Genomic DNA, 24,716 nt, shown 5'->3' on the forward strand with positions numbered 1-24,716 from the left:
ACAACAGCCATATAAGATACAATTATTACTACCATTTTAGAGGTAAGAAAACCAAAGCACAGAAGTAACGTGCCCAGAGTAACACAGCTGGTAAGTTAGATCACACTCACGAGGCCTGTCTCCATCAATTTGCAACAGCACACAGAGATTAGAGGTTAGAGAACACAATCGTAGGTCATGTGTGAGTCTACGAGGAAGGCAAGTAGGATCAAGTCCTCAGGTAATATGGCAGCTGGAAACGTTACAGAGCAGCCGACTTAAACGTGGAACGGTCTGTGGGTTTCTTTGCATGATACAGTGATGATTTCCTTGCCCTTTTCTCCAGTGCCCCACATTATGTGGTCATTGCACACTTATGATGCCTCTCCTGCACTGGATGGGCACATCTTCTCCTCTCTACAAACAGGGAGCTCACCGTCCTCATGCAGATCCTGTTGGCCCTGCTTGCTCTCTGTTACTAATGATGTTTTTCTTTTTAAAAAAAATTTTTTTTTCAACGTTTTTTATTTATTTTTGGGACAGAGAGAGACAGAGCATGAACGGGGGAGGGGCAGAGAGAGAGGGAGACACAGAATCGGAAACAGGCTGCAGGCTCCGAGCCATCAGCCCAGAGCCTGATGCGGGGCTCGAACTCACGGACCGCGAGATCGTGACCTGGCTGAAGTTGGACGCTTAGCCGACTGCGCCACCCAGGCGCCCCAATGATGTTTTTCAAATAAGTCTCCCAGATTTCACACAGTCCTTCACAGCAGAGCAGCCAACAAGTTGGGAATCACTGCTCCTGAAGGCAAGGGGCAAGCCACAAGGTGTTGCTTCTGGCTCCAGCTCCATTAGGAACAAGCTGCCTGCCCACCTCTTGCCTCTGTGGATGACACGTGGGCGAAAGCAAGTGTGGGAGGGACGATAGATCACAAGACGGTCTTTATAAAATGACTCATAAAGAAATAATGAGAACCCAATAACTACCAATTACAGAAGCAAGAGAAATAATAAAAATAATAAAGCAGAAAATGTACAAAGCAAACAATTAAGACTATTTTATTAAAACAATACTTGCTATTCAGCAAGCATTCATTCTCCCCGCACCAGGGCAGTAACTGTGTATCATCTGAATTTTGCACATTAAGAACATGACACAGAGAGAGTTAAGAAGCTCCTCTGGGATCCAGGACACTTCAGAGCCCAGATTAAAAGTTAGCCATGCTTACTCTTGGGCTGAAATGTCATCTCTCATTAAATTCAAAACCAGCTCTGAGAACACACCATGTTTATTATCTTTTTAATACTATGTGGCTGGTTCTGGAGGAGCCAAGAGAATCTTGGAATCTTTGGAATAAATACACTGATTAAAAAGATACTTTAGGGGCGCCTGGGTGGTGCAGTCGGTTAAGCGTCTGACTTCAGCCAGGTCACGATCTCACGGTCCGTGAGTTCGAGCCCCGCGTCAGGCTCTGGGCTGATGGCTCAGAGCCTGGAGCCTGTTTCCGATTCTGTGTCTCCCTCTCTCTCTGCCCCTCCCCCGTTCATACTCTGTCTCTCTCTGTCCCAAAAATAAATAAACGTTGAAGAAAAAAAAGATACTTTAAAAATCTCTCTTTTTGGAGCGCCTGGCTGGCTCAGTTGGTTACGCGACCGAGTTCGGCTCAGATCACGATCTCACAGTTTGTGAGTTCGAGCCCCACGTTGGGCTCTGTGCTGACAACTCAGAGCCTGGAGCCTGGTTCAGATTCTGTGTCTCCCCCTCTCTCTGTCCTCTCCCCTGCTCACACTCTGTGTCTGTCTCTTAATAATAAATAAACATTAAAAAAATTTTTTTTAAATCTTTTTTTTTTAAGCTCAGTGGACCAAAATATATAAATCAGAACTATTCTGGTCTAGTGAGTACTGTAAATGTATATTTAGATGTAACAAATATCAGTGGGAAATATCTGTGGAAATTAATTACTTTATAATATATGTGGAATGTCTTTTAAATACTTAAAGCAACTGATCCATTTTAAAGACCTAACTTACAGAAAGAGGCACAAATGTTAATTAGCAAGCTGGAAACTTACTTGCACACTTATAGCCTAAAGTGAACATGTACAGATCAAGGCATAAATATCAGAAAAGTAGATATTTTAATGGAACACTTAACCGCCTGAACCAAAGGACCCACTGCTAACACCAGAGATTCTCAAGGAGGGCTGAGTCTGGAAGGATTACTTCAGCCTTCATACTAAATTCCTCCCTTTGTCACTGTCCCCACCTGTGACATCTAGCTCTACTGTGCTGTAATTAACAATAAATCTGAGTGCAAAATGAGCTAGAAACTCAAATGCCTTTGAAGGCCACTAAGGTAATTTAGTAAGCATGGTTCTTCTGGGATTTCACCTTGATCTTATTTATTTTTCAAAACTCCATCTGACACTTAGTCTCAGGATCAAGGAGGCACGAGGGAGTAGTGTAGACTGTGGCAAACAGAAGAGCATGTGCACATTCTAAGGACACGATTGCTCACTCCAGCCTACTGTTGACATGAAGCCATGTGGGCCCAGGGTTACCAAAGCATTTCACTCTGTCCTTTATTTTATTTTATTTTTTAATTTGTATTATTTTTTTTAATTTAAACTCAAATTAGTTGACATAGTGTAGTAATGGTTTCAGGAGAATTTGGTGATTCATCACTTACATATAACACCCAGTGCTCATCATAACAAGTGCCCTCCTTAATGTCCCTCACCCATTTAACCCATCCCCCCAGTAACCTCCCCCTCTAGAAACCCTCAGTTTGTTCTCTGTATCTCAGAGTCTCTTATGGTTTGTTTGCCTCCTGCTCTGTTATCTTATTTTTCCTTCTCTTACCCTATGTTCATCTGTTTCTTAAATTCCATATAGGAACGAAATCATGTGGTATCTGTCTTTCTGACTGACTCAATTTTGCTTAGCATAATACACTCTAGTTCCATCCACATTGTTACGAACGGCAAGATTTCATTCTTTTTGATTGCTGACTAATATTCCACTGTATGTACATGTGTGTATATATAGATTATTCAACTGAAAATGTAAAAACAAAAAAACCTTATGAAGACCAACATTGTATAAGTCCAGTATGACCACAGGATGAATGTGGCCCATGGACCACCAGTTTGAAACTTATCATACAAAACAAATACAGAACAGACCCTGGGCTCCAGGGTCTCAGGAAAAGCCTTAGAAAGAAGCAGATAGGCTTGGTGAGTTGCCCAGGTAGGGTAGGAAGTGGCTTGGTGGGAGTTCTGGGACTCCTTTAGGATCCAAAATGACTCTGGGGGGTGCTTATGTGGAAAAGGGGTTTGAATCAGTAATGGTGGGTTTAGACACAAGCCAGCAGGCAGGAGGCAGGTGTGGGCCAAAGTCCTTCCCAGAGCCATAAACACAGGAGCAGAACACAGAGTTCCCAGCATTCACAGGGTGCAGGGTGAGGCAGCCTATGGGCACAGTTTCCGGCTCCCATCATTCCCTGGACAGCAGCCACAGTGGCCATTTAGTCTCTGCCATCAGGTTTCCCGGCCCACAAGACAGACTCTCTCTCTGAACACCACGGGAATGCGGGGCCGGACGAAGCTGGCACTGCCTATAGCTCACTGTCTGTATCAGGAGTCGGGACCAGCACCCTCACCTCTGTTCCAAGGCGTGGCCCCAGCTTCACAGTATGTGGCTTCTGATGTGTACTTTCCAAGTCCTCCAATCCTTCCCGCTGCCCCCACTCCCATAACAAACAGCCACAGAGGCACCTGCTCTTGCTTAGCTTCTCAAGAGCAGACAGTTCAGAAAAGGCCTTAGAGATTTGCCTTATTGCTGAGAGTCCTGGGGACAAGGGTCCTCGGGAAACCACAGTGGTGAGACACAGAAGACTCTATTTCATTACAGTGGCTACTGGAAGGGCTGCCCACTAACTGAAGCACCCAACCAGCCAGGCCACTGATCCTTCCAAAGCGCGGGTTTCCTCCTCTATAAGCAGAAGATCACACTCGCTGGCCACGCTGGACGATGGAGAGGGTTGAAGGAAGTTAATTCAGAGAAGCTTATGAGAGCTTTAATGATGACATTTGTCACCATGTACCCCGTCCTGTTTTGTCCTTTCCCCACAACAGGAAAACAATATATGGAGAAATATTTTCAATACAAGTCAAAGCCAAGAATTTAACTACAAAACTCAGCCAGAAGGTCCATCACTAAATGACGGATGAGCATCTGGGGCATCCTAGCCACTGTGCCCCTCTCTAGAGAAAGGAAAACATGCCCCCAAGGGTAGGGCAAAAGGGAAGGTACTGAAACCCAGCCATGGAGAGACCTGAAGTTTATGAACCCCAGCTCAGTCCTCACATCCTACCTCTGCTACCCCCTAGCCATGGGGCTTGACACTGGTCACTTCACCTGTTCAAGCCTGTGTCCTCACCTGGGAATATAAGGAGTGACCCTGCAGGGCCCTTCCAGACCTGCAGGGGGATCACGAGGCAGATTCCATGAATGGCAGGGCCAAGATGCAAGTCGGACTTCTCAAGGAGGGCATGAGCATCAGCAGGCAGAGCATTCAGGCAGGCTGCTCGGTGGGAGGGGCACAGCCAGGAAGACTGGCTGGGGGACTGGCCCTGGGAACCAGAGCACGAGGTGCAGAGATGGGTCGGGGCCCAGACCAGAGTGCTGGGCACATCCAGAGAGTTCTTAGATCATCTCAATGGGGCTTGGCCAGCGGCAGCCCGGCTCTCACTACATTCCAAGTGTCTCTGATCCGTGACACTGGCATCCTAATGGATCTGGCTGTCAGCAATGGATAAGCATTGAACTAATAGATGTCAAACAGCATTTGCATTTCTGAGATGGCTTCATCTGCTGCCTCTCCTGGGACTCTCCAAACTGAAATCTGAAATGTGGACAGACGGGTCTGCTCTTGGACAGCTCCTCTTCCAGAAATCTCACAGGAAAGAAACAATTATTTAATTATTTTCTGCGCCTATTAAACAACTAGCGCAAACCACAACCAGAAGCTGCTTCTCAGCCTTCTCCTCTCAGGAAGGCATTCAACGCCCTCAGAGACACATACCCCTTGTAGTCTAAATAGCTTTCATTCATTCATTCGGAGCCCACTTCACAGCGAATTGTCTTGTTCATTAGCAGTGCTGCAGAAGACCATGAGAGATTTGGATCTGGGAGGGCATTGAGGAGGTGAGCATCTGGAAGATGGTGCAAAAAGCAAACCGCACTGCCAGAGTTTGCCCATGCTCCCCCTGGGCAATGACAACAGGGTCAGAATGGAGTTCTTGGTTTGGATTTCAGTTCCTGGGACATCTGTAGCTAACAGAAAATGCCACAGAATCATCTGTCTGGGGGGGGGGGGGACATCTGCATTTGGGGGTGACTCTGACACAGCACCCGACACCCGGTAATGAAGGTATTTTCTGGCTTTCTCTGGCTCTATTTTAAACTGTCATCATCTTAAACTGTGAAATATGTCAAGTGATAATTAAACCTCGCCACAGACAGGTACCGTGAAAATGATTAACTTTTACCGTTTTCCCCACACATTTTGAATACTCTGAATCCCCACGGTACAGAATCATTACATTGACAGATGAGGAAAGTTGTCTTTAAAATAATTTGTTTTTAAAAGAGCCCAAACAGGGCTAAAATCCTGTACTTTTCCATTGGGTTTGAATTTGAAAAGCCCTGCAATAAACTCCCACTGAAAGAGGAAGCCAGGTGGGAGGAGCTCCCAACTGACTGTCCTCATCTCCCGCCAGGTCCCAAATGGCTGTGGGCCCTGGGACGAGACCCTGGCCACCTCTGGACATCAGTTTCCTCATCTGTCAGACACCAATGCTAACATCCTCCCTCTACCTAACACAAAGGTTCTCATCAATGATGAGATGAGACGACAAATGAGAAAGCTCTTTGAGAGCAAAAAGCAGCCTGGTGACACCATCCAAGTATAAGGTGCTATTATTCCAAATTCTGTATACAGGGGGGAAGTGATTTGCTAGCACAGCTTTACCGAACTGTGGTCTCAAAAAAAAAAAAAATCAACTCATATTATTTTCACCTGAAGTTTCTAAGTGTGAGATTAGATCTGACCCTATCAGATGAACGTCCTCTCTTAGCCACAGGACTCTCATTTTGTGTCCAAATAGGCAGGGACTTACACAAATGATAAAAATTCAAATGCTGTAGCCGAACAGCTGGATGGGAGTGCTACTTCCAGAAAAAGAGAGAGAGAGAGAGAGAGAGAGAGAGAGAGAGAGAGAGAACGCAAATAACTGCTAAAATTAGTAAAACAAACAGACTGAAATGTATTTTTACTCTGACAACTCATTTTCCCAGACCTGTGATTTTCTGTCTTTAAAGCACATTTCTTCAGAACGTGGAGGTCCCTGTTTCTTCCTGGCAGCAGCACACATGGGGTCCCGCGACCCCAACCCTGCTTGTACTTCAACTGCGGAATGACAAGTTCCTGTTTGTGAATATGAACAATTTCCATCAGAACTGTACCAACAGTGCTGAATTTCCATCGAGAATGTGCCTTCTTGCCAGACTTCAGTTAAGCCCACTTAAATTCTTTGATCGGTTTCCTGTAGAGTTCAAAGGGTCTCCCACATTTTTCTATTGACAAAATAAAATTGCAATGCCTGTATCAGAGGGTGTTCATGAGAATTAAGTAAAGGACTGAAGTTAAAACGTTTCCATCAAGAACTCTTCAATTCTAAGGAATTTATAGGAAAGCAGTGAAGCGACGCTTTGACCCTAAGTCGAGGCATGGATAATCGAGAAGGTGCCTAGTAAAAGGTGGCTCCTGAACAAGAGCTCTGGTTGTCTGTGAAGCCCAAGTCCCCCATCTCCATCTGTGCCCCCACCTGGCCCACTGCCATCTAGAAGCATCCAGTACAGTAAGCCCCCCCCAACCTATCTCCCCCCCCCCCCACAAAAGAACAGTATCTCTAATGGAAAATGGAAAAGAAAGCTTCTGAGAAGCCTCCTGGCTGCAAGCACTGAAGTCACCATCAGGGGAGAATATGAACTTTAGCTTTTGATCCTTATGCCCTTTGGTTGGAAGGCTAAAGAAAGGAGGATATGTTGGGGGTCTGAAGGAATGCTAAGGCTCCCCCAATTTGGGCCAGTGGATTCTTGATGCATCCCTACTAAGTCACTGTATCTGTCACTATGGAAGGGAGTGAAAGAGCAGGCTACCCCATCGTTGGAGGCAGCTGTGTTTCACAAAATGCAAACATGCCCTGTCATCAGGAAGCTGAGTTCCAACTCACACTCCCTCCCCCAAGCTCCTGTGACCTCTGGTCAGCAGGGCCTTAGTCTTGGTTTCCTTCTCCAGAAGTTGAGAGACATGCCTTCCCGCACAAATGCTGGATGAATGCTGGCTAAGCTCACCTTACCTCCAGGCACTCCAAATCCCCTGGGAGTGGAGAACATGGTAGACACCCAGATGTGGCATAACTCAGTAGACGCTAATATGCATAGTGGACTTTTTTACCTTCCTGCATCCATAGGTCTTATCTGGACAAAGGTTCAGTTGTCCTTTGGGGATCCACCTTCCCCCCACTCCTCTCTCATGCCATCTTGACTACAGGGGCTCATGCCGGGACCTGTGTGGAGCCTAGCAACACATAGCAGCACACTAGGTCATTCCAGATTCAGGTGGGGGCACACGACCCCAGCCTGTCCCACCTGAGGGGATCTTAACATTTCTTTGAGAACTGTCCAACCAGAGGCTTTCTCTCTCTCCTCCACAGGACATTGAGTCGTAAGTGGGGACGTTGACACTTATCATGAAGAGGAGTCAACTATTAAGGGGGTGAAAAGAGAAACCAGCATACCTGAATCCTATACCTTGCATCCTATACCAAGCATACCTGAAGCCAGCACCCTCACCCCTCCACTCCTTTCCCGACTGTCCAGTTACATAAGCCAATAAGGTTCTCTATTTGGTCAAGATGGCTGAGTTTTGTGATTTGCAACATGTCCCCACTGATAGGGTGTATGACTAAGAGTCAAAAGGAGACTATCTGTCAATATAACCATCCTTTGGAGAAAAGACCCTGAGACTTCACCTCTACCAAAATATTCAGCAAGTTGTTCTCTAGGGCCCCCATGTTGGTCTACACTGAGCAAATAATTTCACACTTGGTTGTTGGCCCATATGTGAGATGCCTGGCCACGTGGCAGGCACACCCAGGTGGCCTTTCTGTCTACTGGACACTCGTACATCTCATCAACTGATACATTCATTCATGGAAAAGCTCTGTAAGGTCAGGGAACACACCCTGTCTTCACTGCACGCCATGCAAACTCCAACCCACCCAAGGAAAGTTCCATTAGCACCCAGTAAACCCTCAAGAAATCCTAAGAGTGGGACTTTCCACAGGAGCTGTTTCTCCTTTAGAAGTAGTATTGTCATGCTAGGCTCCCAGACACTGCTTTAGAAACACTGCCGTGATGAGACAGGAGCTGAGAGGCTAAGAACTCCCCAGCAGTTTCCAGAGAATAAGACAGGTGGGCAATGTCTGGCCTGGATGCCCTGTTGAACAGCACCAGGCACCACTGGACTACACTCAGACCTCCCTCTGCTGACTGCACCTGTCCCCAAAGGCTTCAGGTCACTGTCAACACCCTGCAGAGCCAGAAGCCAGGCAGAGCCTGCTCATTTCTGTGGCATGTGTTCTCTGACTTTCTAGAGAGCACAAGGCAAGCTAATCTTCTTTCATGAAATATTCAACATTTTGCATGAAGTTTTCTACATGCAGACCGTATTTCTTGGAATCCAATGACAGCCCTGGCCAAGAAGAAGTATGAGGGAAACCGCGTGCAGAGAACCACTGGGTGGGTTGCCGTGCACAGGATCTCTCTATCTTGCTTAACCTGATCTGCAAGAGCCCTCCCTGGGCATTGTAGCTCATTCACCAAGCACAGCATGTGCACAAAAGGACACACAGGAAGCCCTCACCACGGCCACCCAAGACAAACGGGCCAACATGTGGGCGGCAGGGAGCTCCTAAAAGTGAGCGGGGCCAGGAGACAGAGCGCTAGTAGGCCGCACTCATTTCGATGACATGTCTCACCTTGCAGTTTATTTTTAGTCTTGGCTCTGCTCCCACTGAAGTGGGGAGATTAAACATTTGTTAAGAGACAACACAATCTGAAAATAGGAAGGAAGGGTTGTTGTTTTTTTAAGACTTTTAAAAAGATGAATTAATTATGATGACAAGAAAAGAATTAGAATATAATGGTCAGTTGGACTTTGTACCTCATTTCCTATTAAACAAAGAGTACTGAGCAGCAATGAGACAAAAGAGACAGAAACAAATGATTTTGAAGTCACAGATAATTAACCCCAGAGGCTTGCCAGTGGCACATTAATATTGCTAGGGCAAATGGCTTAACAAGTTTGAAGAGAGCTTCAGTGTTTATATGGAGAAGACAATTTCAAGGGTTCCTGAAAAGCAGAAAATCTCCTTCTGTGTTGTGGGCCAGGCAAGGGGTGAACACAGCAAATGTCAACCTTCCCTGTGGGATCTCAAAGAGAGGCGAGCCTCCAGGGCAGGGATGGGCCTCAGCAGGCCTAAGAGGAGTGCCATTATTCCCTCTCTTCAGGCCTTGGTGGGCAAGTTCAGCATGTTTCCGGCTGTGCGATCTCATGAAGGCCTCACTCCATTGTCCCGATACATCAGCTGTGGTTCATATCCTTTGGGGGTTATGACTTCATAGAGAACACAACTCTTCCTCCTTACATTCCAGATAGGGACCTATGTTCAAAGTGTATAGTCACAACCCCCGAGGAGACTCCTTTGAGAAGCACAGCTCACTGCACAGGAGTTCACTGCCCTGTCCAGACCTACCAAGGCCCTACAGCTTGCCATCACAACCACAGAGATTTGCCTCACTCGCACCAGCAGCTTGTAAGTACCTGTTAACAGAGGGACCCACAAGTCCTCAGAAAGAGCACAGTAGCTCTCTGAGGATGCTATTTAAGGAGAGCAAGGCTTCCAAGGGTGCTGGTGAGAAGAGGAAGTGCAGCAGGGAGGGCAAAGGTGTCCTGAAGCTGTGGGATCCACAGCCAAACAACCAGGAAGCCCCTATACCTGTGATTTTGCCTTATAAGTGCAGATATGACATAGAACCCAGTCAGCCCTGGAATGTGCTGGACGTCTGACACTTTTTCAGCGCTTGCTGTGTGAGAGGCAGGAGAGGCCAGAAAGAAGAGTCACGATCCATGCTCTCCCAGGGCTCATCCTGCACAGCAGCACGACAGCTGCCCACCCTCCACCAACCCCTGCTCTGAGCACAGACCATATCCACCCATGCTGTGTCCTATGGTGCTGAAGCCCCGGGCAAGGAGTCACACAAGTGCAATTCAAACAGCAGCACGAATAGCTGCCATCATCAGTCCTGAGCTGTACCCAGCGAGGTCCTGCTTCTTCTAAATCACTGCAGAGAGGGGCGCCTAGGTGGCTCTGTCGGTTAAGCATCTGACTTCCGCTCAGGTCATGGTCTCATAGTTTATGAGTTCAAGCCCTGCATCGGGCTCTGTGCTGACAGCTCAGAGCCTGGAGCCTGCTTTGGATTCTGTGTCTTCCTCTCTCTCTCTGCCCCTCCCCCACTGCTGCTCTGTCTCTGTCTCTCAAAAGTAAATAATTTTTTTTAAATCACTGCAGAGAGCTGAAATGGCCCAGGGCTAGGATGAAATAGCCACAAACCCAGAGCCTTGCAGACCTCTGATCAAGGAATATCCTATATAGGGACAGGAGTGAGAACTCAGGCTCACTCAGGCTGTCTTAGTCCACTGCTAATCTTTCCAGGCCCAGGCACTTAGAATTATCTCGGGGAAGCTCAGGGAACAGAAGCTTGGGGTGACCCACAGCCTGACATTCCTCTAGCTAAAGCTGTGCATGACCCTTGGGAAAGGCCCCTAACTTCAATCCCTGATCTTTCCTCTGAAGCATTAATTGAAAGGAAATAGAAAGGGTTGGTGACTGTGATGCTCAAGGACAATTTCTAACCCCAGTGGCCAGAGAACCTTAAACTGGGAAGAGGAATTTTAGGTGGGTTGTCCTTAAGTTCTTAAAGGCAATAGGAGAAGAGAGTTGTTTGGTTCTTCTGATTGCGGAATCAAGAAATTTGAACAAAATGTTAAAGACTCTGACAGAGGATAGAATGGACATGGGCTAAGTTGTGCCACATGTGCCATCTACTTCCCACTCGAGCTGGGGCAAGTGGGTACAATACAGTTTCCCAGCAGCTGAAAAAGGGCAGCCCTGCCCAGAAAGAGCCAATTTCTTTGGGTTTAGAAGCTAAAAGAGATAGATGTCACTCAACTTTCTGAGGTCCCCTGACTGTAGGAGAAAGCTAGCAAGCTCCCCTGTATGTGAGCAAGGGTAGAATGGTAAAGGAAACTTCATCTCTTTGCCCAGATGGCAATCTTAATTTGAAAAGGACCTACTACTCCAGTCAAATTTGGATAGCTCCCTTCTCGAATCCCTACATCTGCAGCCATTAAAGAAGTTACCTCAAAAGAAGCTAGGAGTTTATTAATCCGTTTTATAGAAGAGAGTTAGCCAGTTCACATTATACCAAGACAGATTATGCAGGCAACTGAGAGATCCAGAAAACATCTGCTAAACAAAATCAAAATTAATGGTAAACAGAATGCAACTCTTGATAGCTGAAGTTCACCCAGATGCAGAGAACTATAAGGGGGCTATTAGAAGCAGCTGCCAATTAGGGACTAATTCCAAGAATTTTCAGAAAGGGAGGCTCTAGTCACACAGTGGGAACTGGCAGGTTATGTTTATTTAGGCGATTTGCATTGCTAAGGAGTCAGAGGCACTGGGCTGTGTGACTGTCACTCCTCTCTTTTTCTTTTCTGGGAAGACAGCAGCATCCCTGCTCTCAGGTCTCCCTCACAGCCCTGCTGGAAGCGAGGCCAGGCTGGTCTGGACTAGAACATGTAAGTGATCCATCACTGGGAGGGTGGATAATGCAGTATGACACTGGTGCCCACCCCAAAACTCATAGCCTCTAATCACAACACAATCACAGACATCTGGGATAGTTTATAGATCACCCATGTTCCTAAGAGATGGCTGACAAGGGCTGAATTATCCTGGCCACTTGCTCAGCTCACTCAAGTGTTCTCTCATGGTGTAATTCAACATGATGGAGTCAGTTAGAGAAAAGTACTGGTTTGAGTAGATGAATTCGGGCAGACACAATCAGCACTGGCCCTCACAATGGACACAGGAGTGTCTTGGAGTGGTGAAGTCGGCACCTTTGGTTGAAGCCTTAGACGAAGTTGAAATTAAATTGTGGATGCCTAGAGGGGGGGTAAGAACACCTGCAGTGGAAAGCAGATGAAGATGCAGGCATGTCTTCTCGCGGTGAGCACAGGTGGGTCCTGGGAAACTAGGGTGATACAGGACTGCCCTGAAGGAGGAAGGGCTCAGTCAGCTGGGGTGAGCATATGCCCTTCCCAAAAGGCATCCTACAAGTCTTGCAGTCCTGCCACACCTCCTGATACTATATATTTCCCTTCAGGTTCCCCTGAGAGCCCTTACCACAAAACCAACTTGGAAAAAAGTGACCCCTAGACAGTTTTCTTCCAAGAGTCCCTCTTAGCTCTCTAGGCTTGGCAGTGGGCACAAATGAACAGAAGAGAGGATCAGTGCATTAAAGGGACATTGGTCCAGAGGGAGCCCTAGTTCCCACAAATAAGCATGGAAAACAAGGAAGGAGTCTCATGTGTAAGATGCTCTCCTCTCTCCTCTGTCATGGGTTGCTGAGGGTCACAAGACAGAAAGACTAATGTAAAAGCTCTCTGAAAACTTGAGAACTGACAAGTTATTATTATTACTATGCCACTATTCTGTTCATGCAATGCACATGGAAAGCACATGAGCCAAGTCATGTGCTCATCCTGGGCAATGAGGAAGCACTCTTTCTGCCTGAACTTCCTAGAGTAGACCTTCAAAGGACATTGCATGGAATGACAGCCCTGAGATGGTCAAAACCAACAAAATTAAGGCACCATGGGAAACTAAGTTTGAGAAATGCTGCATATTATACCCACTTGTGAGTCATATTTAACATCTTAAAGGTCTAATAGGTTCTGCAGTCAAAGTAGGAACAACCAGCGCAATGTTGAGTCCAGCATTGGCCAAGTGCATTATTTTCCTAGGGCTGCTACAACAAAGCTCCACAATGTGGCTGTTTTTAAACAAGAGACATTTGTTTTCTCACATTTCTGGAGGCCAGAAGTCAGAAAACAAGGTTTTGTCAGAGCCACATGCCTTCTGAAAGCTTTAGATGATTCTTCCTTGCTTCTTCATAGCTTGTGGTACTTGCCAGCAATCTCTGAAATTTCCTGGTTTCTAGTCCTCCCTCCTATCTCTACTCCATCATCACAGGATGCTCTCCCAGCATTTCCCTCTTCTAATAAGGGTATTACTGATTGGATTAGGGCCCCCTCCTAAACCAGTACAATCTAATCTTAATTTGATTACATACTTGCCAAGAAAACTATTTCCAAATAAGGTCACATCCACAGGTTCTGAGTTGAGATATTAACTATCTATTCTGAGGACACAATTCAACCCATAACACAAAGCTTATCTGAACGTGTAACACTTTGATCAATTAAGAATATCCAATGTATATCCACAGAACACTCCTTAAAACGTTCCGTTCTCAAACCAAAGCACTCAGTGCCTCACTTGTGTGTCACTGGAACAGAATCAGAGTGAAAAGACAATACACATTTAGCAATGGGTGGTTTGCACTTAATTCAGAAAACAATTGTTGAGCAACTAGATCCCTGGACTGGGGCCATGAAGAATCTGCGAATAATGAGGTGAGGGTCTCTATTCTTAGAAAATGACATGATAGGATCCCTTAACTCCAAGATAAAGTAGAGTAAGTTAAACACTTTAAAAAAGACAGTTGGAGATATGAGGGAGAGGTGGCATTTCACAAAGATTAGGGACCAAGAGCGTTCAGGGTGCAGGAACAGTGTGATCAAAGCTAGAAGCAAGTAAGTGGGCCACAATCTGAGAACCCTAACAGCACGGGATCTAAGGCTGAGAGGAGTGCAGAAGGAAATAAGGCAGACAGCATGTCTAAGGCACACAGTACATTTGAGTCACCTTAATGATATCCAACCCCACTGCGATTTAGCCTAGACTCCATTCCCACTGCTAATTCTCTCTCAGTTCTCACTTCACAGCCTTGGTCTGTCACCAGCAGTTTCGAAAAGTCACGTAGTATGAAGCTGTGGTTCATCATCCATGTGTACCACTGAACCTGGGATGGAGATGTAGTATTAAAACAAAAAATGGGAGGGGCACCAGGGTGGCTCAGTCTGTTGAGCATCCAACTCTTGATGTCAGTTCAGGTCATGATCCCAGTGTTGTGGGACTGAGCCCCATTTCAAGCTTTGCATTGAACATGGGGCCTGCTTGAGATTCTCTCTCTCTCTCTCTCTCTCTCTCTCTCTCTCTCTCTCTCTCCCCTCCCTCCTTCCCTCCCTCCCCCTCTCTGCCTCCCTGCCCCTCTCCTCTGCTTGCACATGCTCTCTCTCTTTTGCTCTAAAATAAAATTTAAAAATTAAAAAAATTTTTTAAATGGGATAATATCTTGGATTTTGTGACCCAGAAGCTATCTCCTCCAGAGCTCTCCAAAATCTCCTGGGCCTGGTAAACTAGGTAGAAAAATTCAGTGTTACTTAATTGTTGCTCTTTCAATTTTAGCTGTGAAATAACCCTAAGTGGTTGTTACGAGACAATAATGTCTTTTTTTTTTAATGTTTTATTTATTTATTTTGAGAGAGAGAGGGGAAGGCACAGAGAGAAAGGTAGAGAGAGAATCCCAAGCAGGCTCCACACTGTCAGTGAAGAGTGGGGTTTGATCTCATGAACTGTGATGTCATGACCTGAGCCTAAATCAAAAGTCGGGCACTTAAACAACTGAGCCACCCAGGCACTCCAATAATGTCTTAGTTTTGTCTGTAGAAATAATCATTTATTGAAATATTTGTAGTACGTTTATTATTTTTATACTTGTACCACTCTTCTGAAGATTAACAGCCCCACCATTCAACCAAGTGAATTCTCAGGACTTAAAATACTTGGAATCAATCTGTAAGGTCCCACTCTTACTTCCTTCCTTCCTGTCAGGTTATATGCATTGGCATTCAGGCAGTATGCTATTTCAGGGACTCTCAAACACTCAACTTTGACAAAAACAAGCAAGAAAGACATCAGTTCACAACGGGAGAAAATAAGTTTATGTGATGTCAGGACAAATTTGCCAGTACAAACCCAAAGTATATGTTCCCAGTCAGCCAGTTGTAAGAGCTGCTGCTTTCAAAGAGAAGTTATGAATGAATAGAGCACAGCCCAACCACACCTTTGCTCATACTCTAACAATGTCAGTGTTCAGTGGATTTGGAGCCTGAGGTCTCATCAAGCCTTTTAATGCCTCTAAGCAAAAATACACATGATTTCCTCATATCCCAGCCTTACCATTAAACACATTTCACACTGCGAACACAAGGACAGTGAAATTCCAGAACAGTCAGGTTTATATGTGATTCCATAATGCAAATTAATTCCAAAAATTCATACTCAGGGCTATTAACATGAATTAAATAGTATTCAAAACCAAATTTCATGCTGACTTCTCTGCTTAAGGCTATTTTCTTTCCAATTTACATGGTCATCAATAAGAAACATGTCCTCACAGCCCCACCCATATCCATCCAATTTCATTTAGTTTTGATATCCACACAATGCAGTTTACCCTACAGATGCAGTTCAGAGGGTTTTGAGCCCGAAACAAGAGATGATGCCAAATGGGAATGGACGCCACAAAGTTCATCCTATGGCCACATTACCCAGATCCTTTGAATCCAGGGTTCCAGCACCATGAATAACAGGAATCAACAGGTTGGATTCGTTTACCATACAGATAATAGGGAAGGCTTAGGTTTCCAAGCTCTAGAAACATAATTTGATAACATGACATTTTATGTCTTTCATACTGGTGCTTAAAATAAGAACTAATCATGAGCCAAGGATATATTTAATTTAGAAGTCAATAAGAAACTTGCTCATATTTTTTTCGATTGCCACTCTTTTTAGAGACAGGGCTACAGAGAAGTTTGTGGTTAAAACGAAAACCCATGGTCAGACCCTGGATCAAGAAGTCACTTTGATTTCTGACTTCATCTTTCTATCCCTGCAATAAAGAGATTCTTGGCAAAGATTCCACAAGTCATACGAAAGACATCTTCTTATAGACAGAAGGTATTGCTGCAAATGAGTAAGGGAAACTTCAATTTCCACTAAGACTTTTCAGAAATCACCACCCATATACACTTACCTCAAAGACCAGAAAACAAATGTGCTAGAGAAACTGGTAGGGAAAATGAACATCATGGAATTGTTTCAAAAGGGAAAATAATTGGCTATTTCTATTTCAGCTTAGCTAAAGCTGTAAAAATCTAATCAGAAATATTTTTCACAATGCCATCTTCTCCCAGATATTGAAATATTTCAAATCATAAACGATTTTTTTATTGTTGATGTTGTTTTCGCTTCATGAAATCAAATAATTACTTCAAACTTCACTCAAAAATGAGGCTACTCTCAAGACTGCAAACATGATCATGAATAAGCCAGTTCCCTAGACCTCACCTATGATGCTTGAAGGTAGAGGACTTCATTTTCACAAGCAAACACGGCTTTCAGTTCTTACAGTCCTCAGAGACAAGTACCAGTCAGCACCCAGAAAAGGCCACATGAATTTCAAAGAACAAGCTTCCCATAGGTGGAAGTTCATCTTAGCTTCAACAGACTACTTCCAAAATGTCAGCACTGAGAAGGAAATGGGTATGCATGCATTTTCCCTACCTTCTCTTCTTGTGACTTCAAAGCTTCTGGACTCCTGCAAGAAAAGAAAGATTTTGTATTTCTGAAGAATAATTCATAGGTACAGATACTTGCAAAGATCTCACCTTTGTTACTCATTCACTTATTCACAAAAAGGTGAACAATCTCATAAGAACATGACATTCGGCAATGCTGGGTCTACTAAACTCTCAACACACACACACACACACACACACACACACACACACACACACACACCTGTAAATGTAAACAACTTGTTGCTTTGGGGGCTTAGCCAACAAATATATTGTTAATCAATCAGTTTTTAAGGAACAGAGCCAGTTCTCATGGTCTTCCTTATGTGGAACCCGGGCTGGTACCAAGTGTTAAGGAAGACCTTGTCACAGACTGATACCACATCTTCCACCTAGACTGTAGGTTCTGTAGGGCTTGGGGAAAACATAAGTAGACCAGGACCAGAATTATCTGACCTGCAGTAGGTTGGGATTTGTGGTGCCATAATGAAGACCCCCCAGTGTTCCTGTGTGGGTCAATGGCATGATGCAGCAATGGACTATGCTCAACTCAGTAGTTTCCAAAGGATGAAATCCTAAAGACAATTTGGACAGCCAGTCTGTGCCAGTGAACTAAATTAAGCCCTTGATTTGTTTTATTTTTTAATTCAATCCCATCTTCCTGCTATGTGTAGGTGAATAAGCAAAGTGCTTGAGAAGTTACATAAGTGAAGCAGACAATTCTGCATTGAAAACATTCACAGTTGAACAGAAGGCTACAGAACAAATACAAATTACGGAGAAGTAAAGGGGTGGTTTTACCTTGAAAAAAATACCAGTGTATTCATATTCAGGTGGAAACATAAAGAAAAGCCTTTTTAAAAGAGCCTTTGAAAATAGCACTGCAGAATGGGCAGGCTTTCAGACAAGAGTAAGGGAGAAGGGTACACTGGGAAGTGAGAAAGGCTTAAGAAAAGGCAGGGTATGCTCAGGAAGCAGGAAGAGGCCCAGTGAGAAGTAATGGGGAGAAAGGCTGGGAACATATACTGTGGTTTCACAACTAACAAAAAGTACCCACAATTCAGCACAAATAACAGGTTTAGGATAAAAAGTTTAATGTTGAGAGTAAGTTGAAAAGCCATGCTAGCAACCAAAGAAGAGAAAATAAAGTATCAAACTTACTCCAACTTCTCACCATCATAACCAAGAACACCATTCAGTACCAGCACTTTTTAAGCAAACAACATGTTTTTCACAACTTAGCATTCTTGTCTAGCAATCTTTTGGGGTCAGAAGGCAGAGGCAGTAAGAGAGATGAAACTGAGGAGGCAGAGTTTGTTCCCCATCCCCAAATTACATTCTTAGACTGCCACCTCTGTAATGAGCCAAAAACCTAAGTGGAGACCAATGGAAAATATATGCTATAGGCCAGCAGCCCATCAGCACAGCACAGTTAAACAAATGAGCTTCCGGGATGCTAGTTCCTGGAGGGGCACTCACCAGCTCAGGGTTCAGAAGAGGGAACACAGAGAATGGTAAGTGTTATGACAGATATGTAAGCTGCAAGGCACGTCATACACAGAGCTAACCCAGCCCCTCTGATACTGCTCCTCAGCTCTCTGCTCCAGGGGCTGGCACCACATCCCTGGAAATAACTAGTATTTTTGGAAGAGGAGAAATGCATAAACAATGTGTACACCTCAAGAAGAATTTATGGATGTTTTATTGCAATTGCACAAAAGTGATAAATTAAGGAAAGCTGACATCTGCATAATGCTGTATCTTCTTTTTTTTTAAATAAAAAGAAGTAGTTTTAGTATTTCATTTTTTTTTAGTTTATTTATTTTGAGAAAGTGCAAGCAGGGAACGAGCAGAGAGAAAGGGATAGAGAGAGAGAATCCCAAGCAGGCTCTGCACTGCCAGCTGAGGAGCTTGACATGGGGCTTAAACTCAGGAAATGTGAGGTCATGACCTGAGCTGAAATCAAGATTCGGTCATGTAACTGACTGAGCCACCCAGATGCCCCAATGTTGTACCTTCTTATGTAACAACATGGTATCTTTAATAATTTGTTCAAGTCTACTATCATTTCTTTCAAGAGTATGTTATAATTTTCCTGTATGTATTCTAAATATTACTTTTTTGCATATCATTTGTTATCACAAATAGAATTTCTCTTTGATTATATTTTCTAACTGCTTTTTGTTTGCAAGATTGTAATTAATTTTTATACATGGATTTTTAACCAGCCACTTGACTAAATTTCTTATTGCTTGAAATAGTTATTCCATGGCTTCTTTTGGGGTTTCCATTTATATATTTATATAATCTTCAAATACCTAAGATTTTATCTCTTTCTTTGCGATTCTTAGGTCTCTTGTGTCTTTCTTGTCTTATTGCTTTAGCTAATTCCTCAATCTAATGTTACATGCTGTGAACATCATGGGCCTATTGGTTTGGTTTCTGACTTTAAGAAGAAAATCTTTACTGTTTCCCTATTAAGGGAAACAAAATGGTGGCTTTTGGCCCAAGGCATGTTTATCCTATTAATGAAATACATGCACATTTTATTGAGTCTTTGAAATAAATGTATGTTCTGGCTTGTCCTTTTACTTGTTTATTTATTGACTGTTTCCCTCCCCTGGAATGACAGTTGGGATGGCGCCAGTATCTTTTTCATTCTTGTATCCTCAGGGCTATAATGGAGCAGATGCTCACTATTTGTTGAACGAAAAATTAAAAATGTGTGTTGAGTTTTAGCAAATATTTTTTTCTGGATTTATGGAGGTTATCATGGGATTCTTTTTCTCCCTTGTACTATTAATAGGATGACTTACCTAATAGACTTCATGGTATTCACCTGTCTCTGTGTTTCTGGAATAAGCATTTCTTAAACATGATGCACTTTTTAAAATATATTACTGGATTCTGTTATTATGGTAAATGTATTTGCATTAATATTCATAAATGAAATTGGTATATTATTTTTAGGTGCCATTTTTCTCAGATTTAGAAATTAAAATGATACCAGCTTCATATAATGAATTCAGAATTTTTCCTTAAACTCTGCTCTGAAATAGTTTAAGTAAATGGGATTATCAGATCTTGAAAAGTTTCTTCAACTTCATTTCTCAGGTATTAATTAAAAGGGGAGGAAGTAAAGGGTCAGAGAGGTTACACTTGTCCGACATCTCACATTTTGGTCAGTGGCCTGCTGGGATTTAAATTTCAAACCTTATCCACTTAACAGAGCTTATGCACATCTCCACTTAATTTATAGAGGTAGTGTGAAATCAGATGACAGATATTTTCAATTCAGGCTATGAAAGAAGAGCTTGCAAAGTTGGATTTAAAAAAAAAAGTTTGTAAGGCATGGGAGAAAAACAAAGGCAGCCAGAACTTAAATAGTCAATATTCAGAGAGAATAAAAGTCCTTTGAGGTGCTACATTTTCCTCTTAGGGTACTGTTTTGCATAAAGGCTGGGGGGAAAAAAAGTGATGGTTTAGGGCTTAAAGAAGTCTGAGTTGAGAGATACCAGAGTTGTGGCTATCAAAGTAGCTAGAACTTGAGGGTCTGAAATCCTGGAAAGGAGAACCAGAAGGAAGTGAGCCCAATAATCTGCACCCAGCTTCCTGTTGAGTTGTAAGATTATGTCTGAGCTGCACATATAAAGGCAAGAGGATGACAAACAAGCAAAAATTAGTCTCAAACAAGCTAAAAAACTAAGACTTTTTCCAAGAAAAAGTGACCCTGATAAATGCAGCTGACTTTTAGTTGAGATCATAAACTATCAAAGAATTTCTATTCCTAGTAGATCAAGATGATCTGCCAGTATTCTAGGTCTAAAAAACAAAAGTAAGGGGCACTGGGGTGGCTCAGTTGGTTAAGCATCCTACTCTTGATTTCAGCTCAGGTCATAATCTTGCAGTTCATGAATAAGGACCTGCATTGGGCTCTGTGCTGACAGCGTGGAGCCTGCTTGGGATTCTCTCTCTCTCCTTCTATCACTGCCCTTTCTCCCCTCACAAAGTAAGTAAATAAACTTTAAAAAAGAAGAAATAAAAAGAAAAGTAAATCCTCTCTGGAAGAGAAAATTATCCACAGGCTTTACAATTTTTCATACATAATTTCCAACACTCAATCCAAAATTACAGTATGGCAGGAAATGAGATCAAATGACTAAAATCCAATAAAAATATACAGCAAAGATAGACTCATACTTTATCCAGATTCCAGAATTATCACACACAAGCTCTAGAATGATTATAACTAATCTTCTCAGGAAAATAGAAGAAAAGATGCTGAATTTCATCATAAAATCGCAATCCATTAAAAAGGAATCAAGTGAAAATTCTAGAACTAAAAGTTAAACACCAAAGAATTCAACAGATGGATTTAACACAAGATTAAACACAACTAAGAGTAAGCTAGAAGCTAGAGCAGCAGAAAATAATCAGATTGAAGATCTTAAGGGAGAAAATAAAGAAGGAAAAATTTTAAAAAGAGTTTAAGAGACATTAAGGACATGGGAAAAGGTTCAACAAGCATGTAATTAACAAATTTGACCTACGTCTATCGCGAAAGAAAGAAAGAAAGAAAGAAAGAAAGAAAGAAAGAAAGAAAGAAAGAAAGGGTGGAAGGGAGGGAGAGGGAAAGAGGGAGGGAAGAAGGAAGCATGGAAGGAAAGAATTTGAAATTGAGCAGGAAACCACACACATCCAATTTTGGGGTTGATAACAAGGATGTACATGAAACACTGTAACCAACAACTGCATACTACTTATTCACCTCAATTGTCCATTCAACATTTATAAAAACTGACCATATGCTGAGCCATCAAGAAGTTTCAGCAAGTTTCAAATTACTAAAATCATATAGAAAACAAATACAGTTTTGTGACTATAGTGAAATTAAATTACAGGTCAATAACAGTTGGGTATGGAGAAAAATCTCAAAATACTGACCCATGGATTTATAAGTATGTCGCATAATTTCAAAAAGAAAATCACAAAAGAAGTAAGGCATTTTGAACTGAATGACAATTGAATTGTGGCATTTAAGAAAGTGCGGGATGTGGATAAAGCAGAGCTTTGAGGGAAATATAACCTTAAACGCATATGTTAGGAAACAGTAAAGGATAGAAATCGATGACCTAAGCATCTATCTCTGAAAGCTGGGAAAAGGACAATTTAAGTCCACAAAAAGTAGTAAGAAACAAATATGATAGGAGCAGAAATCAATAAAATGAGGGGAAATATATACCATAAAAATTTAAAGCCAAAAGTTGGTTCTGTGAAAAGATTAATAAACTTGATGGATCCCTCCCTAAGAAGGAGAAGGGAGGGAGGGAGGGAGGAAGGAAACAGAATTTGAAATTGAGCAGAAAACCATACATATGCAGCTTCTGGGTTGATGACAAAAGTGTCAATGCAATACAATGGGAAAAGGATGGCTTTTTTCTTTTTTTTTCTTGTTTTAAATATTTTATTTTATTTATTTATTTTTAAATATATGAAATTTATTGTCAAATTGGTTTCCATACAACACCCAGTGCTCATAGGATGGCTTTTTTCAACAGATGGTGGGAGATCAACTGGATATCCATGTGGAAAAAAAAAGAACCTCTTATAACAAACATAAAAAGTATTTCAAGGTGAACTGTAGATCTCAACGTGAAAGAAAAAACAATTATGTTCCCACAAGATACCTTAATAGAGGATCTTCACCACCTTTAAGCAAGTGAAAATTTCTTAAATGGGATGTGAAAGGTAGCACCATAAAGGAAAAACATGATACACTGGACTTTATTAAATGAAGATTTGTGTTCATTCTAAGACAGGATTAAGACAGTGAAAAGTCAAGCCATTAAGGGTAATATATTTGCAATACACATACCTGTACACAAAGTACTCATGCAGAATATAGAAAATAGTTTTGCAAATAAACAAATACAAATCACGTAACTAAAAAATGAGCAAACGCCTTGGAAAGGAAATTCCCAAGTTAAAACCACAGCAGGACACTGCTATACACAAACAGAGAAAAAACAAAAACAAAAACAGTGACATCAAATGCTCACAAGGATACGGAGCAACTCTAATTCTACTCCTGAGGAATCAGCACTGGCAGGAGTCTCCTCACTGGTCTGAGTGTCAGTTCGACAGGGCTCCTCCCTGCAGACCAAAGCTGCTCCCTGCCGCCAGTGCTGTTAGATATCTAAGGGGTTCCTTTTTTTGGCCTTTTTAATCCTTTAATACCTGTTCAACCAATTCCCTATATTAAATTCTATTAAAAGAAAAACAGTGTGAGTTCCATTTTCCCAACTCAACGGTTCCTCCCCTGGGTAAGTTCCCAACATAAGCTGGTCTGCAAGAGCATCAAACAGGGCAGGTAACTGCCCATTACAGTGCAACACATAATAGCCAAGAACCATCCAGATGCCCACCAAAAGAAGAAGGCGTAGATAAATCTTGGCATATCCATACAATGGAAAACTTCATGGCTATGCCAGAGAACAGATACAATACGCAGTAACTGAAATCAACCTCACAGACAGGATTTCAACTTTGACGTCAAGCAAAAGAAAGCAGACACAGAAGAGCACAATTTGTAGGATTTTATTTCTCTAATGTTCAGAAGCAAAGAAAAGCAATTCCTGGTGACAGATTAGTGGTCACCTTCGAGAAGATTATAACTGAGGGAACACATAGGTGGTTTCTGGGGTGCTGAGAATGTTCTAAATTGTGATCTTGATGGCGGTCACATGGGTGTGTCCACTTTGTAAAAATTCATTGAGCTCTTACGTTTAGGATATATACAATTTGCTCTATATAGGATATGCTTCCATTAAAATTAAAAAATGAGGGGCACCTGGGTGGCTCTGTAGGTTCAACGTCCGACTCTTGATTTTGGCTCAAGTCATGATCTCACAGTTCATGAGTTCGATCCCCATGTCGGGCTCTGTGCTGATAGCCCAGGACCTTGTCTTCCTCTCTCTCTGCCTTATTTCCCTCTCACTCTCTCTGCTCCTCCCCTGCATGCACACACACTCTCTCTCAAAAATAAACATTAAAAAAAAATAATAATAATAATGATAATAAAAGATGAAATAGAACAAAGTACCCAACAGCACAAATCAGGAGTCTGTTGAACAGAGGGAATAAATAATTTATATATGAGGAAGGTTCTATTGAGGGAAAAGGTGTGGTGTGCTCACCATCACATGAGTAGTAAGTAAATGGCCCAGTCAGGGCTACACTTCAGTCTCAGAAATCCCACCCCCACACTCTGCCATCTCAAAGCAAATCTCAGCCAGTATTCAGGAGACATATGACAGGGATTAAACGTTGAGACTCTGAGTTGGAGGATCTGGGCTGGATCCTGACTTATTCCTGCCAGCTGTGCACCTGCCATCTTTGGTGAACTCTTTCATCTTCCTAAACCTCAGCATGTTCGTCTGTAAAATAAGGCAGGCATGGTAACTTCCTGTCAGAATAGCTGTGGTGATTAAGAGAAGTCATAATAAGCCGACACCATGCTTAGCATGGTGGGTGGCATATAGGTGTCCTCAAATGGTGGCCATCGTCATTGTTATCACCATTAATGAAGACAACTAAGGCAGAGAGGTGATGGACTCATTTGGGGAGGCAAATGACTTCAACAGCTCCATCAATTATTGAAGCTAAATAAGAACGTGCCTTTCTAGTACTTGAAAAAGCAACCCCCCCGAAAGCTGTAGCAGAACGATATAGAATAAAATTCATTGGCATAAATGACACCACGGCCCTGGAT

At 42.9% G+C, this 24,716-nt stretch overlaps 1 protein-coding gene across 1 annotated transcript in view; it reads right to left on the reverse strand.

Annotated features, from left to right (window-relative positions):
* Nucleotides 1-24,716, reverse strand: part of FSTL4 (follistatin like 4) — a 414,621-nt gene that overhangs the window by 357,050 nt on the left and 32,855 nt on the right. The window contains exon 3 of the mRNA XM_043587798.1: nucleotides 16,932-16,965. Coding sequence (XP_043443733.1) covers nucleotides 16,932-16,965 — 34 coding nt within the window. The remainder of the gene's footprint in view (nucleotides 1-16,931; nucleotides 16,966-24,716) is intronic.

The sequence above is a fragment of the Prionailurus bengalensis genome, chromosome A1 (assembly GCF_016509475.1).
Source record: "Prionailurus bengalensis isolate Pbe53 chromosome A1, Fcat_Pben_1.1_paternal_pri, whole genome shotgun sequence".
NCBI lineage: Eukaryota > Metazoa > Chordata > Mammalia > Carnivora > Felidae > Prionailurus > Prionailurus bengalensis.